Below are 15,993 nucleotides of genomic sequence, written 5' to 3' on the forward strand. Positions count from 1 at the left end.
ACTAACATAGTGAAGAAATGGCAAAGTGCCATAGAGGTACATATAAATTGCTTTGAGACTTCGAAACAGGGAGAGATTACTCTTGCCTGGGGCAGGTAGTGGGGAGGAACTGGGGAGACTGTGCAGTGGACTCTGGCTTGTAGAAAACCAAGCCAATTGGACGAAGCCTTGGGAGACAGATTTAGATATGTGGAGATGTTAGATGCAGTGTGCCACCTCCTGTTCTTTGTCCACTCAAATGAGATTGGGCATACCCTGTGTCAGGCCTAGCCATGCTCACTTCACGGAGTTTTACAGTTTATCAGAGAAGGTAGACTCCGAACAAGTTCTTTCCTAATCAGCTGCTGTATTCTTTCAATGAACATATATCTGAGTGGCTACGAATTGCTCTTCTCAACTCTTGCAATATAGCAGTGAATAAAATAGCCTCTGTGCTCATGAAACCTACATTTTAGTTGGGAGACAGGAAGTACCTAAGCATGTAATATATTGCCAAGTAGGGATGAGTACAGTGATGAAAAATAAAGCAGGGCAAGAGGATAGAGTAATGACAGCCAGGTGGGGCTGTTTCAGTTAACGTGATCGGGGAAGGCCTCTCTAAGAGAAGGACATTTGAGGAGAGACGTGAACAAAACGAAGAGATTGAGACCTAAGAATAGCTGGGCACAGAGTTTTCTAGGTTGAGGGAATGGCAATGCAAAAGCCTCGGGATGGATGGTTTTAGTGTTCTGGGAATAGCAAGAAGATCTCTAGGATTGGAGTGTAATTTGCAAGGAAGAAGTTACAGAAAATGAGACTGGAACAGTAACAGGGGCCTGGTTTGACAAGGCCTTGTGGCATGATAATGGAATGGTGTTGGAAGCCATTGGGAGAATGACATGATCTGATTTATGTTTTAAATTTTTTTAAATGTTTGTTTATTTTTTGGGAGAGAGAGAGAGAGCAAGTGAGGGAGAGGCAGAGAGAGAGAGGGAGACACAGAATCCACAGCAGGTTCCAGGCTCCAAGCTGTCAGCACAGAGCCCGATGTGGGGCTTGAACCCATGAGCCGTGAGATCATGACCTGAGCTGAAGTCGGACGCTCAGCCGACGAAGCCACCCAGGAGCCCCCTGATTTATGTTTTAAAAGCATCACTGTAACTGCTTTGGTCCAAAACGGAAATCAGGAGACTGGTTATCACAGTAGTTCAGCAAGAAGATAAAGGTTGCTTGTGTAGTGGCAGTGTAAATGTCAAGAAGAGATATTTGAAAGGAAGGACCAGCGGGCTCTTCTGATGGATTGGATGTGGGGCATGAGAGGAAGGTGACATGGTCTGGTGCCATCTGCTGAGAGAGCAAATGCTGGGAGAGGAGTGGGTTCTAGTGGGGACCAAGGGTTGGCTTTCTCGTTTCAGGTGCCAACAGATATCCAAAGGAAGGTGTCAGGTAGGCAATTGGATAGGAGTCTGGCATTCAGGGGAAAGGTTGAGGCTAGGCATTTAATTTCAGGAGTTATTAGCATATAGAGAGGTTTAAAGCCATGAGACTGGATGAAATCACCTGGGGAGTGAGTGTAAATGGATCCTGTCCCTAGTGTTGTTTAACGTGCTCCTCTGATCCCTGTTTCAGGTCAGATTCAAGGTCAGTTTGGGGGAAAAATACTTTATGGATAATGGTATGTATTTACAATTATAATCCATCAGGAAGCACTACGGTTCTTTCTCTTTTTAAGATATTTATATTGATTAGTCAGTACAGGTATTGCTATTCTGGTTCATTTATTATAAAACTCCATCCCCATCAGGTTATGACTTAATTGGTTTCAGCAACCATTGAGAATCATTTCCTAAATCCATTATTTCAATAGGGATGGCAAAATGTGATATTGAACGTCTTTCCTTCCTTCTTAACTAGCTGAAACTTCAGTCAAGAAGAACTTTACTTCATCAATTATTTGGTTAACCTGAGGTAGGTTGTACAGGAAAGGGGATAAATGCTTAAGGTTGACCAGTGAGAGCTTTTTTATGGGGATTCCTGAGTTTTTTAGATAAGATCCTAGTAGCCTTTGATAGCTTCCTTATTTTCCTGGTATGACAAGATGTTCCAGGTTCATCTTATCTATTTTCTGCTCCAGACTTGAATTAGCCATTTCTCTAAGGGTCCTGCAACCCTCACTCTTAACCAGAGTGTGATATGGAGTAGTTTTAGAGTGTCTTTTTTATCCTGTGGTCTTATGATGATCTTTAAAAAAAAAAAATTTTTTTTAAATGTTTATTCATTTTTGAGAGATGGAGAAAGACAGAGCATGAGTGGGGGAGGGGCAGAGAAAGAGGGAGACACAGAATCCGAAGCAGGCTCCAGGCTCTGAGCTGTCAGCATAGAGCCGAAGCCGGGGCTCAAACCCATGGACTGGGGGGTCATGACCTGAGCTGAAGTTGACGCTTAACTGCCTGAGCCACCCAGGCGCCCCAATCTTTTACATTTTTAAAGAATGTATTTCTGTTCTTTCATGTGCTGGTATAACAAAATAGAATAAAAATACTTCTAAATACAGGATATTAATTTATATTTTTACTACATATTTTCGAATGACTTGATTCATGAAGTCCTGCCTCTGTACAACATTTTTGATACAGTAACTCAAAAGTAAATTTAGTGCCTAAAATACTAATTCTTATTGTAGCTAATCTAAACCATGGAGATTGTCATAAAGTCAGAACCAGGCTCTGGTTTTAAAATGTGCTATACAATCAGGCTTGGCATACTGTGGTGATTGCTTTCCCCTGATCTCCTCTTCGCATTGACTTTTATTTGAACCTTTTACTTTTGAGCCAAAGCATAATCCTTTCTTTTTCTTATGGATCATTAGTTTTATTTATTTTTTAATATGAAATTTATTGTCAGATTGGTTTCCATACAACACCCAGTGCTAATCCCAACAGGTGCCCTCCTCAATACCCATCCCCACCCCCCCATCAACCCTCAGTTTGTTCTCAGTTTTTAAGAGTCGACCCTATGACCCAGCAATAGCACTGCTAGGAATTTACCCAAGGGATACAGGAGTGCTGATGCATAGGGGCACCTGTACCCCAATGTTTATAGCAGCACTTTCAACAATAGCTAAATTATGGAAAGAGCCTAAATGTCCATCAACTGATGAATGGATAAAGAAATTGTGGTTCATATATACAATGGAATACTACGTGGCAATGAGAAAGAATGAAATATGGCCTTTTGTAGCAATGTGGATGGAACTGGAGAGTGTAATGCTAAGTGAAATAAGCCATACAGAGAAAGACAGATATCATATGTTTTCACTCTTATGTGGATCCTGAGAAACTTAACAGAAGACCATGGGGTAGGGGAAGGAGAAAAAAAAAGGGGAGGGAGCCAAACCATAAAAGCATAATTCTTAATAGCAGAATCATGGCAATTACAGAATTGTTATGTTTTGCACACACACACACACACACACACACACACACACATGCATATGGAAAAAGACTACTTTTCGTTGTAGGATAGTTAAGCATTCAAATTTGATAATGTCAGAATTCTGATTCCCCTTGTAAGGTTTTCTTCATGGCCTGTGGGAACCAAATCCTTTGTGAAACCATTAGTGGCAGAAATCAATACATAATGGAAACCAAAAGCACGGACTCTTAGCTTAACATCTTTCCAGAAGACTATGTGCTACCAGCGAGTCTAACTCTAGCACGCCAGTCATTCTCTCTCTCTGAGAGAAATTATGTGTGGGAATGGTGCAGAAAAAACAATAGATCAGTGATCCTGTTGTAGCCACCATGCTTTAGACACAGAGTGTGCGCACATACCTCCTGCCTGTGCTTTGGGCTGTTCTGACAATGCTCAAGGGTGTAAATTCTTTGAGGATGGTCAGGGGCAGATCTTCCCGTTACTGAATTTGCCAGACACAGATGTCAAGTTCTTTTTCTTCTCTAACTTGTCAGCAAATTCTGTTTTTTGAATGATCTACGTTGGGTCAGGTGTGAAAACCGGACTTATGTGATAAGCGGAGTTGGGTTTATGATTGTATATTAATTTAAAGACCTAACTATGGCTTTACTCTTATGTTCTCATGCAGTAAGAGGCCTAAGGGGATCTTTTTAGAGATTTCTGGCCTAACCAGCTGATTTTTTTTCTTTTACTATCAAAGAAAAGGAACCTTCAAACTTCTCATAATGAAATAATGAACAAATGGATGAATGAAAGAATGAACAAATGATTGAATGAATCTGACAACAGTCAAAACATGGCAAGACTTGAAAGAAAATTTCATTAAATATATTCAGAAATTGGGAATCAAGAAAATGCTATTAAAGGGCACAATTTTACTCTGGAAAATTATTGCTTACACGTTTTTCTGTTACCGCATTTTCTTGAAGTCACTTTTTTAAAAACTTGGGAATATATTCTTAGAATCTTTATTCTGATTGTGAATACCTTTGTAGTATTTTACTTTGATTTTCTGGCTGAATATAATATTCATTGTCTGGGGATGGTTATGTTGTTAATTGGAATCTGTGACATGAAAATGTTTTGGGAAAGATTTCTTTTAATAGCTTTCTCTGCCTTGTGTAAAACAAAGACCCCTTATTAATATGATCTTTGTGTGGTCTAATTCAGATGTTAATCTGGCTTGTTGAAGGCAGGCATCTAACTTGAAACTTTAAGTTTAAACTCAGAAAAATATTAGACCTCTCAAATATAAACACATTGAGAAACTGCTACAGAAATCCATAGAAATCAAATGCCATAGAAATCAAAGTACTGACATATGACTGTTATGTGACAAATTCATTAAGTGGGTTAGTATCTGGACTCTTCTTCTGTTTGCTTTACTCCTTTTCTTTTTTTTGAAAATATTGTCATATAATGCTTCCTTAGTTCTATAAATATCCATCAGTTGTGTGCTTTGTATACTGATTTCAAGCCTCAAAATGGAGAATTAAGAGTTTACGTTTTGTATGAGAACATTTACAAACTCTTATTTACAGTTAATTTTGTTTTTTTCCATTTCACCTTATATTCTTGTGGCTCCATTTGGGAGCACAGTAACATACTATGTTGAGTTCTTTTATCACCTCTGAAGATACTCATTGATCCCTTGTGATGAACCCTTGTGAAGCAGCATAGTCCTTGTGGTATTCAGGGCCTCTGATGAGGGGATGAAAATGTACCTCAGAAAAATGAGGAGCAGATATGACATTAATCGTGGGCACCTTGAGGAGCTGAGTGCCACCCTGGCATTGCTGAATTGATCATTTCCGTAAGGTGGTCCGTGTACCTGGAAAATAAATATTTTTTTTCAGGCTACATGGCGAGTGTCCATTGCTTTGAGCTTCTGAATGTGCAGTTTTTTTCCTTCAGAAAGGAAAATGAAAAAAGCTAAATCTGTTATTTCCTGTTCTTCCCTCCAGTGATTTAGCAGAACTTTTCTATTTTCTTCAGGTAATTAAACCAGAGAGCAATGACAAAGAAACAGAAGGTACCGATGAATTAGATCTCCCCAAAGAGCTCTGTGGAAGCCATCTCCCGCAGCAGTCCGTGAAAGGCTATAATGACAGTCCTGATGTCATTATAGAGGCTCAGTTTGATGACAGCGACTCAGAAGATGGACATGGCAACACACAGAATGTTCTGGTTGATGGTGTTCAGAAACTCTCAGTTTGCGTTCATGACAAAGGTGAGTACTGGATTGCTGCCTGACATTTTATTTTACGCTAACCTGATTGTTTTCAGTTTTGGGAGTCTCTCTGTGCTACAGACCTAATCACATGGTACATTTGGGACCTTCCCAATTTCTAACCAGTGGCAGCTTTTAGGACAGCTTCTGGCTGCTGGTTCCTGTGGTTAGTGGTTGCTGTTGTCCTTTCCTAATGGGTCTTGGGTTGTATTGATAGCCAACCTTGACATTTCCTGTGATGTGCCCAGTCCACCCCTGTGGCTCATATGAACAGAATTAAACTGATCTTTCAAATCCAAAAAAGCACTTCGTTTTGCCCTTCATTTTGCTTTAACTCAGTATCTTTTTGTCATTGGTGGTGGGACCAGATCACCTTAGATTTGATAAGTAGATTATCTTTTCAAAGTGTTTTGATTCTAAACCTTGAAAAAACCCAGTCTTATTGTCTCTAATCAAAATCTAAGCCATGTGTCCTCCGGATGCAGAAGAAAGCAGTTGCAAACACATTGGGGGAGAGCCATGACCAAGGGCCTAGCTGACTCTAGGAGACTAAAGGGAAATAGCCTCCCCAGATTGGAATATTTTACTGGATAGATGTCTAAGACATTTTAAATACAGGGAGTATATTTTCCAGCCAAATTGAGTCCTGTCTGTACTATGAAATGGAAACGATTGACCTGGCTAGGCCAACTAGATTATGAGGTTGGTTTTGTTTTGTTTTGTTTTGTTTTGTTTTGTTTTGTTTTGTTTTGTTTTGTTTTGTTTTGTTTTTTTCATCAGGAAGAGGTTTCTGGCACAATCCCCTTGAAAGGCTGGAAGAAATGCCAGAAGATTACTAAAAGAGGATGTTTTATGGACACCTTGTGATAGGGACTGGTGAGCGTATCTCACTGACATCCTGAAGTAAGCTGGAGGTGATTTCAGGAAGTGACCGCATAAGGATCACCCTGTCTCTTCACTGCTGATGAGGTAGTGACGTGGGGTGGTGAGCATTTGCTGAAAACATGCCTAGCTTTTTGGTGCCAAGTGCTGTTCATTCAGAAGGACTTTCCAACTGTGAAATTCCTTTTGGATGAAGAGACTACTGCAGTGGCCCACCAGGTACACTGACCTGAGGCACCCAGGTTCCTTTTGTTTGGTGGCTTGCTTAGTTAACTAGTGATTTACTGTTCAAGACCCAGCCAATTTCGGTTGGATGTTGCTCCTCGCGATTTCATTCTTCTGGTGTTTTTTCTTTCTTCCTTTAAAACTGGTTGGATACCGTGACCCTCTTCTGAGAGTGCATTTATATAGTAACGACGTCAGTACTGTGAGTCATGTCCTCTCTACGAGAAGAGAGGGAAATAACCAGGACTCCAGATAGCTAAATTCTCCGTCAACAAGATCACCGAGGGAGAGAGATACTTGCAGGACAAGGCCAGGCAAAGGAGCACTTGAAAACTTATTTAGTATTTGGTCCAAAACTACTTCATGGAAACCTAGCTCTGGTGATTGGACTTGGCAGACCTCAGGAGCCTCTTTTCCCCTGGGCTCCAAGTTGAAGGGAGAAGATGCCTTGATTTCTTATTAGTGGTTCGTACCAATACAAAGGCAAGGGAGTGTTGGTGGATGGGAGTGATGACAGAGTTGATGTCAGGGTGGATGCTAATAACCTACTTTGCCCTTTGTTTGGGAAATTCTAATGCCAGACTTGTTCTTGATTTGTCCTCTGTTGTAATTCCCCTCCTTCTCTCTTATAGGTAAATACCACTGAACCCTTTACATGTCTACTGTATGCATGTTTTTTCCTTACTCTTTTTATGGTTTTCCTACCTTACTGTTGTTTATATTGCTTCCTTACTAGGCCTGACTGAGGGAATGGCCTTAATCCTTCCCGCAGTATGTGGTACAAATTTTTCTTTCCTGCTAGCCTCTAAATAGAGAGTTTGTGAAACCACATGGCTGTTTCTCATTTCTTGCCCTCTTGATATTTAGGAAAATGGCAATTTGCTCTTCTAAAAATCCCGGTGTTTTTTAGGATATTTCAACCAGCTTCTCTTCTCTGGATAACATAAAATCTGGTTACAGTTAGGATGTTAGTACTTTTTGCACCATTTAAGGTTTTGAAATTTGTTATTGAAACAAACCATAACCTTAAGAACATCATAAACTTTTCCTAAGACTTCTAGAAAGGTTCTTTGCTTTGTGCGTAATTGCAAACGGTTATTAATCTTAGTTCACACTTGTGTTCCAAAGAGCGTTTTTTATTTGTTTATTTTGTTTTAATCTCACGTTTCTTTTATCTAAAACAGACGTTACCTGTTGCATGTGTCCACAATGTATAACCCTGTGTGCCCAGGAAACATTCCTGTCTTTGCTGTAACTACCAGTTTCTCTGGTAAGTGCGCAGAGAGCCCGAGGGTCTGCCACAAAAGTCTATTGTTGCATGAAGAAAAAAGTTTCTCTGGGCACCTCAGACCTGACAGTAGTTTCTTCTAGGAAGACAGCACGGATAGGCATCACCCTCAGCTCCTGAGAGAGAGTGGGCCAATGAGCTGGGCCCCTTTCGTAGGTCCAGCCCCACAGGCTCCCAAGGCTCAGCTTTTGCCGCTTTCCAGACAGCAGCTTTGTTGTCGGCACAGAGGTCTGCCATCTGGGTAGAGACTGGGGACAACCCAAATAAATTTTCCTTGTTATCAGATATTTGGGTAATGGTTGCCTGGTTAGCAAACTCCAAAGGATAAAAATCATGATGGCCAAGTGATACCATAGCTCTGCATCTTTCATCCTCAGGAATTTGAAGAGCAGTTTTGGCCTCTGACTCTTCGTGCTCACGACCTCATCAGGTTTGATGTACATTTCCTGTCCTCTGTCCTTGCTGGGTCTGCCCGAGATCTTGTTCAGTTTTCTGGTCTGGAGACGAGCCTCTACCAGTACCCTGATGACTGAACATGGGCTTGAATGCAGAGCCAGTGACCCTTTCACTTGTCTTCTATCTCCTGGCCACCTCCAGCTCTTTTCTGGAGGAAGAATCTGCATGGAATCCTGGATCCCTTTTGAGAGTTGAATCTTACTACTCCTTCTGGGGCCTGCCCCAGTTGGCTTCGGGATCAGGATGAGACCTTTTTTCTCACTTAAGGTTCGTCTCCTTCCAATGACATGCCCATTCAGTGCCTCTGTTTGAGTCCCATTCCCTTGGATGAAGAGTGACTGTATTTCCCTTTGGGTAAGAAAAGAGGACCCATATGATTATTCTCTTGTGGTACTTCTGGGTTATTTAAATACCAAGAACCCATTCTTCGAATCCATTCTTTGTTGGAGCTAAATTTCTTCTGTTTGCAGGTTCTGAGATCACATCTTCCCTAAATGATAATTAGTGCAACTAGAAGGCAGTCAGGTTTAGTTCAGAAATTATATCAAAAATTAAATATACTTTCCCGTCAACCACAATTTGGGACAGTGTTTTGAAATCTCTTTTGAAAAAAGGTAAAGCCATATCCAGACCTGTGTTAGAAGGGTGCAGTGGAATTTTGGCTTCTCTGTCTTTTAGACTCAGTGGGCAATGCAGTCCTATCAGGTGCGATTCAGGTAGAGGCATTTGGTCAGGACCTAGAATGTCTAAGGCCCAAATCCTGTGCTAGACTAGCCATTCCTCCCTGTGAAGTCCCCAAAAGAAATATATGCACAAAGGATATATATTCTGCAAGGCAGAGAAGCAGTTCTTTATTAATTGAGGCTTTGACCCAAGCCAGAATGATTCCGGCAGTCTACACCTCCACCAGCAGTGCCTGAGGCTTCTCACATCATCTCATTCCTGCCAACAGCCAGAATTATCCAGCTTTCTAGTTTTTGTAATCTAGATTACGTTCTGCAGATTGCCCTTCTATATCATTTGCCTATTGTTCTATCAGGGTTACTGTTCTCTTGTTGATTTCTAGGAATTTCTCATCTATTCTCTATAATAATCACATTTCCATTTTTGGCATTACAAATATCTTCTGCCATTCTGTCATTCAGTCATTTCTCCACTAACCTTGTGGTGTCTTTTATTGAACAAAACCCTTAATTTTAATGTGATAGAATTAATTGTGTACTTTATGGGTTTTTAAGTTTTTCCCTATTCTTAGTTCAAACGGATGTTCTCCAGTATAATCTTTTTTTTAACTCCATAGTTTTGCCATTTGTTTAACTTTATAATGTGGATTCTTTATTTATGGAGATTATTACCTGGTTTCTTTCTAAATCTATTTCAGATATTGAACCATCTTAGGAATTCAAAGATGTCCTTGAATTCTTGGATAAATTCTATTTAGTCCCAATGTATTATTACTTTTTAAATACACTGTTGGATTTACTTAGGTAATATTTAGGGCAGAATCTTTCTGTCGTGTTAAATAGACCTATCATTTTGTTGTCATTATCTGATTTTTAGAATCAAGAGTATATTAGCTTCATGAAATGTTCTGGTCAGTTTTTGGTTTTCTTATTTTTCCAAAACAGGTTGTGTAGGATAGGAATTCCTTAAAATTTGGTAGAACTTATTGTAAAATTGTTTGCACCTGCTGTTTTTTTAGAAGGCAAGATCTTTGCTCTTTTCATCGCTTTTATACTGACTGATCTGTTCAACTTCTTTCTTTTTGTGCCAAGTTTGGCATAATTTAATGGGAATTTATCTTTTTGAATTTATTAGCCTAGAGATAATCCTGACACTTTTTAATAGTTCTTCATTATTTAAGAAAACTTCTTGTGCCTGTGCTTTTGCCTCCCATTTCATTCTGTATTTTGATTATTTGAATCTTTCTTTTTTTCTTGGTCACCTTTTTCTTTTAAGTTTATTTATTTTGAGAGAGAGCGAGTGCAAGTGGGGGAGGGAGAGAAATCAGAAGCAGGCTTCACGCACTGTCAGTGTGGAGCCTGATGTGGGGCTCAGTCTCACAAACTGAGATCATGGCCTGAGCTGACATCAAGAGTCTTGCCGCTTAACCAACTGAGTCACTCAGGTGCCCCTTTCTTGGTAACCCTTGCTTGCCAAAGATCTCTCTTATTAATCTTTTCAAGGAACGTGCTTTTTGGTTGTGTTATTTTTCTCTGTTTATTGTTGATGATGCTGTTCTGTATATCATTGATACTTGCCCTTATCTTTGTTAGTTATTAAAGTTTATTGAGAGAGAGAGAGAGAAAGAGAAAGAGAGAGAGAGAATGTGAGTGAGTGGGGGAGGGGCAGAGAAAGAGAGAGGGAGAAGGAGAATCCCAAGCAGTCTCCATGCTGTGAGCACGGAGCCCAACGCGAGGTTCGATCTCATGAACTGTGAAATCATGACCTGAGCCAAAACCAAGAGTTAGACGCTAAACCAACTTAGCCAGCCAGGGGCCCCTTATCTTTGTTATTTAATTCTCTATTTTGGGGGTTTGCTTTTTTGCCCTTCTCCTAACTTCTTGAGTTGAATACTTAGCTTATTACTTTTAACCTCTCCTGTTTCCTTTGAACTGTTTTCAGAGCTATAAATTTCCCCCCAAATACTTCTTTAGCTGTATTCCAAGGATTTTGATATATAGTATCTTTATTATTAGTTCGTTCTAAGTATTTAATTTCCTTATAATTTCTTCCTTAACTAAATTGCGGCTTGGTATATTTTGAAGTTGTATTGTTAGGGGTGCATATGTGTATACTAGGCTGTAGCTTGATATATTTTTGTATATATGCATACCCATGTTGTATTTACACATAATAATCACAATCACTGATACTTATTGAGTATTTACTGGGTGCTAGGCCCTGTCTAAGTACAGTTGACCCTTGAACAACAAATGGGGGCTGGGGCACTGAACTCCCCTGTAGTCAAAAATCCACGTTCAACTTTTGACCCCCCCAAAACTCAACTACGAATAGCCTACTATTGACTGGAAGCCTTACCAATAACATAAGCAGTTGATTAATGCATATTTTGTATATTTATTACATACTCTTTTCTTAAATAAAGTAGGCTAGAGAAAAGAAAATGTTATTGAGAAAATCAAAAGGAAGAAGACATACATTACTATATGTATGTATACTATATTATATACTATATGTATATAATTACATTATTATTTACATTACTGTATGTATTCAAAAAAATCCACGTGTAAGTGGACCCGGGCAGTTCAAATGTTCAAGGGTCAACTATATTTATAATTAATCCTCATTATGTTCAGTTATTTTTTCTTACAACATTCCTAGTATCTGTTTCAGGAATATTAACAGTATTTGTCTCAGAGATACTTGTAGCTTTTTATTTCCAAAGCACAGGAATGATACACAGTTGGTAAGTATACTTTAGAAGAGTCCCCCAGTAGCTTTCTAAAAAATATCAATGCCTGGATACCACCCCAGGCATTCTGATTCTAGTTGATCTGGTATGTTTAAAAAGCTCTCCAGAGAGTCCAGGACTCTACCATGTAGCCACAATTGAACGGTTCTAGACTTGTCCTCTTAACCATTATGCTATATATCCCTCCTCATAGCTACCAATACTCATAGCACAGGTTAAATATTTCATGGTGGCTCAACCCTCGGTAGAATAATTTGATTGAGTCAAGGATCATCAATAGGTACTAAAACTATTACTCTATAAGCCTTTTTCTTGTGTAACTTACCTTCAGGTATTTTATATTCTATGTCTCTTTGACATGGCATGGAGCAGGAGTGCTATTAGTGGTAACCTGGGACAGTGGAAGTGGCAGTAGACTTGGGAGTAAGATGAGCAAGTTTGCAGTCTCCACTCTGCTTCTGAAATAAGGGAGTTGGGCAAAATTATGCCAGAAGTTCCATCTAGCTAAAAAGTTCTGTGATGAGATATATATTCTATAATATTAAGGGTTTAGTCAGAGACGTTGTGACAAGTCATGGAAAGAAATGGTTTTGGAGTTTCTTCCATTGGTGCCTGCCCGGTCTCAAAACCGTCCCAGGCTGTGCCACTTACCTTTGCCATTGGTTTAGTCATCCAATGACTAGGATGTTGCTGGTGCTCTGCTGAGCCCAAGCCTGACGAAGGTGAAAGGATGGTGAATTCGTGCTTCCATCCATCTCAAGTGTTTTCACCAAGAGCCTGCCAAGTGCCAGGCACCTTCTGTAGCCCTGTCCTCGGTACTTGGGGAGCTCTTCAGGAAGTACCTCCCTGCTGACGCCTACTGCTCCTCTTCACCCCCTCACCCTTGTTTTCCCGACAGCTGACCCCAGAGCTGCTTTGTCTGCCTGTGGGAAGGTTAATGCTGATTACAGTAATTTAAATGAATTGCTTGCTGTTTATGTCTTTTTGTCTCACTGCACAGCAAGCCGTACTATTGTCTGTGTATCAGATAATTTCTATTTTGAGTTTTCATTAAAGTGTTTATACCTATGTCATCTCTGCTGTATTGTTCACCGAGCACAGCACCTCTAGGGTCTCTGGGCTGACTGCTGCCCTGTTCTCGTCTTGTACCGTCCTCCAGAGCGTATGAGCTGCAGAAAGAAAGTGCTGAATCAGCTCCCCACATTCTGCAAGTCTCCCCACATTCTGCAAGTGATGTGAGAGTCAGAAACACTACAGAGTGTAAAAGATATGACTGCAGCCTATTTAGAAGATTTTGTGGTTCATCTTACTGTGGACATGAAATTAGGTGCTTTTCAGCTTCTATTTTGTGATGTGTAATATTTTTATTTATTTAAAGTTTATTTATTTTGAGAGAGAGAGCCCAAGTAGGGGAGGGTCAGAGAGAGAGAGAGTGGGAGAGGGAATCCCACTAACAGCACAGAGCCTGATTCAGGGCTCGATCTCATAAACCATGAGATATGACCTGAGCTGAAATCAAGAGTTGGACACTTAATCGACTGAGCCACCTAGGTGCCCCAGTGTACTTATTTCTAGTTGTGTTTCTCTGCACATTTAAGGAAAATTTCGGGCTTCATAGTGATTTGTTGGGTGTTAATGAAGCTAATGAGATTATAGTAGATATAATCACAGTGGAAATACTGAGAAAAAAGTGGAATTAACCTCTAAAATGTACTTGTTTATACTTTAAATCTAAGATCTTAGAAAATTCTAGAAAACACATTAAAAAAACACATAAGCACACATTCTGTTAGTCATTAGAGCAAGGGTTAGCCAAGGTATTCTGTAGAGGGCCATACAGTAAATATTTTCAGTGTTGTGGCCACACACACAGGCACAATATGAACAGACATGGCTGGATCTGGCTTGCTGGCCAGCTTCGTCGCTGATCCCTGCTTTACATCAGGAGAGAACAAGAATGAAAAGAACAAATAATGTCTTAGTATCATTTCGAGAAGAGTTTTGATCTTCTGGACCTTCTGAGACAGTCTCAAACCACAGTTGAAGAACCACTGGTTTAAACTATTGGAATTGATAGTTGCCGAACAGGACTTTAATGTGTTTTAATTATTTTTTATTGTTAGGAAATTCAACAGTTCCTTGTTTTAAGTGGTTATTGGATTGGTTTATTTTCTTGTTTTTTCCTGTGGGGTACTAATTATAATAATTCAGGCTAAAATCTATTGCCTCAATCCTTTTCTCAGTTGTGGGGTATTTTGGGGGGACAATTTGTGCCCTATTCTGCTGTTTTGACTGTAGCCTAGTCTATGTGCATCTTAATTTATCACACCTATTCATATTGTGAATTAAAAAAATCTTAGATCCTCTTCATGTGCTTAATAGTTTATATATGGCATTATCTCACACATTTCTTACTAGAAAAAACTTGAATATTTTGTGTTTTGAGGTATTAATTTGAAAGGACATTTTTTCTAACATTTTCCTCCAGATAATTATTGGTATATTAAAGACATATTCGGGATGTTATCATGTGGGGTTTTTTTTTTAACTGGAAACCTTAATTAGTGCTCTTATTATTTCTGATAATTTTTTAGTTGGTTGTTTTGATTTTGTAGGTATGAAATAGTTTCTATCTGCAAATAATGATTTGCACCTTCCTTTCTAATTTTGGCCTTCTTATTTATTACCTCATTTCACTGGCCATTGCTTTAAGAGCCGTATTACATAATAGTGGTGATTGCCTTCTTCTGGACTTTAATGGAAATGCTTTCAGTATTACACCCTCCAGCACAGGGCTGGTTGTTGGCTTGAGACCAAGTTAACCGAGTGTCCTCTTTCTTTTTTACTAAAAGTTCCTATTGGGAATGGATATTGACTTTTTCTTTTTCAAGTGCGTTTTGAGTTTCTTTCACGATACTGTTTTTCCCTTTGGCTTATTTACATAACATAAAACATTGAATAATTCTTGCATCCCTCATGTGACCATGCGCCTCATTTGGTCATGGTATGTAACATGTTTTAACATGTGGCTCAATTTTCTTTGGAAAGAATTTGTGATTTTGGGATTTTTTGGTGCAAAATGTGAGATTGGTCTGTGGTTTCTTTTTATTGTACTGTTTTTGTTGTTTTGGTATTAGGCTCTGTTAACTTTGTAGGAAGAATTGGGGAGCCTTTTTCTTAGTGCTTTGGAGCAGTTAAAACAACATTGAGAATGGTCAGATTTTCTCGATGATTGAAGCATTTAAAGAACTCGTACTTGAAATGCGGGCTAGGGTTTCTTTAGTTGGCAACTTTTCCACCTCTGATGACTATTGGTTTCTGTAGGGATTTTTTCCTCTTCTTGCATAAATTTTGATAACTTGTATTTTCCAGGAAAATTACATATTTTAACCACATATTCTCATATAGTGGGATTGAGTTGTACAAAGTCTTTTCAGTTGTTCAGTTTTGTCTGCACCTATTATCATAGCCTCTTTCAATTTTCCCTTCATTTTGAAATTTAGCTATTGACCTGTTTAATTTTTAATAGAAATTTATTTTTACTGTTTTTATTTATTGCAAGTAACCAATTTCTATTTTTTATTACTAAGGATATTCTTTTAGACAAGTTAAAATCTGAGGTGATCATGTGTAGTTGGAAGTGCAAGTTGAAGTTCATGACAGAAGTTTGAACTGGAAATGTAAATTTAAAGAGTCACTGGCATCTAGTTAGTTTCTTTTTTTTTTTTTTTAATTTTTTTTTCCCAACGTTTTTATTTATTTTTGGGACAGAGAGAGACAGAGCATGAACGGGGGAGGGGCAGAGAGAGAGGGAGACACAGAATCGGAAACAGGCTCCAGGCTCTGAGCCATCAGCCCAGAGCCTGACGCGGGGCTCGAACTCACGGGCCGCGAGATCGTGACCTGGCTGAAGTCGGACGCTTAACCGACTGCACCACCCAGGCGCCCCTAGTTAGTTTCTTGAAGAGCCGCTCGGTTCTCCTTCTGTCAGAGGGACCTGCCCCTTCTCTTCTAACCCTG

The 15,993-nt window shown here is 39.5% G+C and overlaps 1 protein-coding gene across 8 annotated transcripts in view; it reads left to right on the forward strand.

Moving 5' to 3' along the window:
• DIS3L2 (DIS3 like 3'-5' exoribonuclease 2) overlaps window positions 1–15,993 on the forward strand; it is a 351,641-nt gene that overhangs the window by 118,175 nt on the left and 217,473 nt on the right. For 7 of the 8 annotated variants that reach the window (XM_019838866.3, XM_011285625.4, XM_011285626.4 and 4 more), the window contains one exon: window positions 5,449–5,683. In XM_019838866.3, coding sequence (XP_019694425.2) covers window positions 5,449–5,683 — 235 coding nt within the window. Of the gene's footprint in view, window positions 1–5,448; window positions 5,684–6,513; window positions 6,653–7,974; window positions 8,061–15,993 lie in introns of those variants that run through there. The other variant, XM_011285627.4, reaches the window with a different exon arrangement.

This window comes from Felis catus, chromosome C1 (assembly GCF_018350175.1).
Source record: "Felis catus isolate Fca126 chromosome C1, F.catus_Fca126_mat1.0, whole genome shotgun sequence".
Classification (NCBI taxonomy): Eukaryota; Metazoa; Chordata; class Mammalia; order Carnivora; family Felidae; genus Felis; species Felis catus.